The sequence below is a fragment of the Aphanomyces astaci genome (genome assembly GCF_000520075.1).
Source record: "Aphanomyces astaci strain APO3 unplaced genomic scaffold supercont1.735, whole genome shotgun sequence".
NCBI classification, from domain to species: Eukaryota; Oomycota; class Saprolegniomycetes; order Saprolegniales; family Verrucalvaceae; genus Aphanomyces; species Aphanomyces astaci.
Window position 1 is genome coordinate 1 of NW_009798998.1, and position 1,365 is coordinate 1,365.

The following is a 1,365-nucleotide window of genomic DNA, read 5'->3' on the forward strand; positions in this document are numbered from 1 at the left end:
ACGAGTCCAATGACCCCAAGTTCTCCTGGTTGGGGAAGAACCACGAAATGATCTTGTCGGCGCCGCTGTCGTCCTTGGTGAGCACCACTTTCCACCAAAAGTCGGGCGTGCGGATGCCGTGGCTGTCCAGGAAGTAATCGTTCGAGTCGTCCGTGTACAAGATACCCCCCCACGTGTAGATTCGCTGGAGGTTACGATAACACGCCTCGATGTCTTCGGTGTTTTCCCAGATGCCTTGGTTGAAGCTTGAGACTTGGGGAGCGATGTTGGTCATATAGTGAGACCCGCGGCGTTGCTCGGGGCTGTCCGTCATCATGGAACTGGCCACCAGATGCCCGCGGTCGAAGCCACGGTGGGTGCTGGCGTACGACTTCGTCTTGAATTGGTTGCACTCCTTCGACACCATCGGGTCGGTGTAGAACGAAGACGGACGAGAAGCGGCCTTCTTGTCCTTGGCCAACGTGTAGTTCCATCGGTCGGCAGTGCGTCGTTCGCAGTTGTACGAGAGCGAGTACCCGTCATGGTGGACGTAAAAATTGGTCGAAGCAGAGGCGGCAGCAGCGACGTCGACGTTAAAAGTCGTCGAGTTAGGTCCACCGCAGCACGACAGGTCGGCTTGAGCAGGGAGGACCACAAGCAGCGAAAGTTGGACCAGAGCGAAGATGGTCTTCATGGTGGAGAAAATTGATAGTGAGTTGTGAACATTATATGCACTCTTGAGCGAATCCACACGGTCGCGATCTACGCCTCTTGTATTCGAGTTGGAACCTAGGTGATTCGCCTGTCGATTTGGATACAAGTTTGTCAGACGTGGCTGATACTTGAAGTATAAGGAACGTTATGGGCGTGGTCTTGGTTCAGTGCCAGGATGCATGATTGGTAGAAAATAATCACTCTGAAATTTTCAGCCAATCAGATGCACTTTTTGACGCTCGGAGCTGTTTTCAGCCTAAGGATATTTCCGATCTTTTAATTCATTTTCCATCAACACTAATACGAATTTCGACATGATTTTAAGTTCTACGAACTGCATTATTCTCCTCTTTAAGAAACACTATTATAATAGCAATTTGGAGTAAAGGAACAAGAGTACCAAAAAGTGACCCATACGTATTGTTTTTCAAAAAAAGTTTGGTGATATGCAACACATGCTATATGTGTTGTGTCTGCCGGTCCTGAACTGGCAGTGACTCCTTTAGAACTCGATGCACCGGGTTCAAAGGTAAAAGAAGACTGACTATGTAAAAGGTCTTAACTAGTTAGATCTACTGATTCACAACGCACATTTGCATCCCCTATCGAGCTCTCTTCGGTCGTGTTGACAGATCCTTGACCAATGGGAATGGAGTGCGCTTGCAAGGATAC

The 1,365-nt window shown here is 48.9% G+C and overlaps 1 protein-coding gene across 1 annotated transcript; it reads right to left on the reverse strand.

Annotated features, from left to right (window-relative positions):
- Nucleotides 1-2: 2 nt before the first annotated feature.
- Nucleotides 3-673, reverse strand: H257_19525 (hypothetical protein; the record flags this gene model as incomplete). The annotated part of the gene is made up of 1 exon (XM_009848665.1): nt 3-673. A coding segment is annotated over one exon (669 nt), but the record flags the coding sequence as incomplete, so codon positions are not given.
- Between the last annotated feature and the right edge of the window lie 692 nt (nt 674-1,365).